This window comes from Penaeus monodon, chromosome 31 (assembly GCF_015228065.2).
Source record: "Penaeus monodon isolate SGIC_2016 chromosome 31, NSTDA_Pmon_1, whole genome shotgun sequence".
NCBI classification, from domain to species: Eukaryota; Metazoa; Arthropoda; class Malacostraca; order Decapoda; family Penaeidae; genus Penaeus; species Penaeus monodon.
The window spans coordinates 24,373,550-24,374,366 of NC_051416.1; the positions used below are offsets into that span (position 1 = coordinate 24,373,550).

At 36.0% G+C, this 817-nt stretch overlaps 1 protein-coding gene across 1 annotated transcript in view; it reads right to left on the bottom strand.

Moving 5' to 3' along the window:
- LOC119593126 (cell division control protein 6 homolog) overlaps positions 1-817 on the bottom strand; it is an 8,453-nt gene that overhangs the window by 2,407 nt on the left and 5,229 nt on the right. Inside the window, 2 exon segments of the mRNA XM_037942091.1 lie at positions 118-364; positions 479-639. Of these exon segments, the coding sequence (XP_037798019.1) occupies positions 118-364; positions 479-639 (408 nt within the window).

An 817-nucleotide genomic window follows, 5' to 3' on the forward strand; every position in this document is an offset into this window, starting at 1 on the left:
ATTGGAATTACAAGATGTATGAATAAAAATCTAAAATCATGTTCTTAAATGTAACCGATATGTAAATATTTCCAAATAATGTCATTTTCTTTTGCATCTAATCCTTTAAAGACATACCTCTTGGATTCTTTGATTGATGATCTTAATGATCTCTGCCTTGGAGTAAGGTGGGAAATGAAGCAACTTCGGCTTGAAAGTTGGTCTTGCTTGGAGTCTAGGCAATATGCGATCAGTCAGGTCAAGGGCATTAGCGATACCCACCAGCACCAACTTGGACCCTGCTAATGCTGGCCACTCAAAGATTGAGTACAAGACTTCTTGGTTTCTACTGTCCAGCTGGTCAATCTCATCAAGCATAATTAGCCTGTTGATAAATAAGGATATACCAATCACCAACTGCTATAATACATTTAAAAAGTTATAAAAATATATTAATTATAAAAGAAAGGAAGGAAGAGAGGGAAAGAAAAAAACTTACACTGGATTCTTCCCTGAAGTTAGGGCTTTCTCAATAGCCTTGATGTTTTCTCTCTCTGTCCCTCTTTGCTGGAGACCCAACTCTGACAATATCTTTGAATATATAGCACCAGCAGTCCTGAGTGTCATGCAGTTCAGGAAGACCTTCTTGATGTTTGGAAGCTGAAAAGGTCAGAAATAATGCCACTGAGATGGAGATACCAATATGGTGACCTTAATGTGTAGTTACTTTTTATAGTAAGGAAATTCAGTATTTAATTGTGGGGAAAGTAAAAAAAATCACTTAATAGTAAAAGAAATCACTGTGAAACAAACCAAGATTCTAAGATGTGTGTTTATG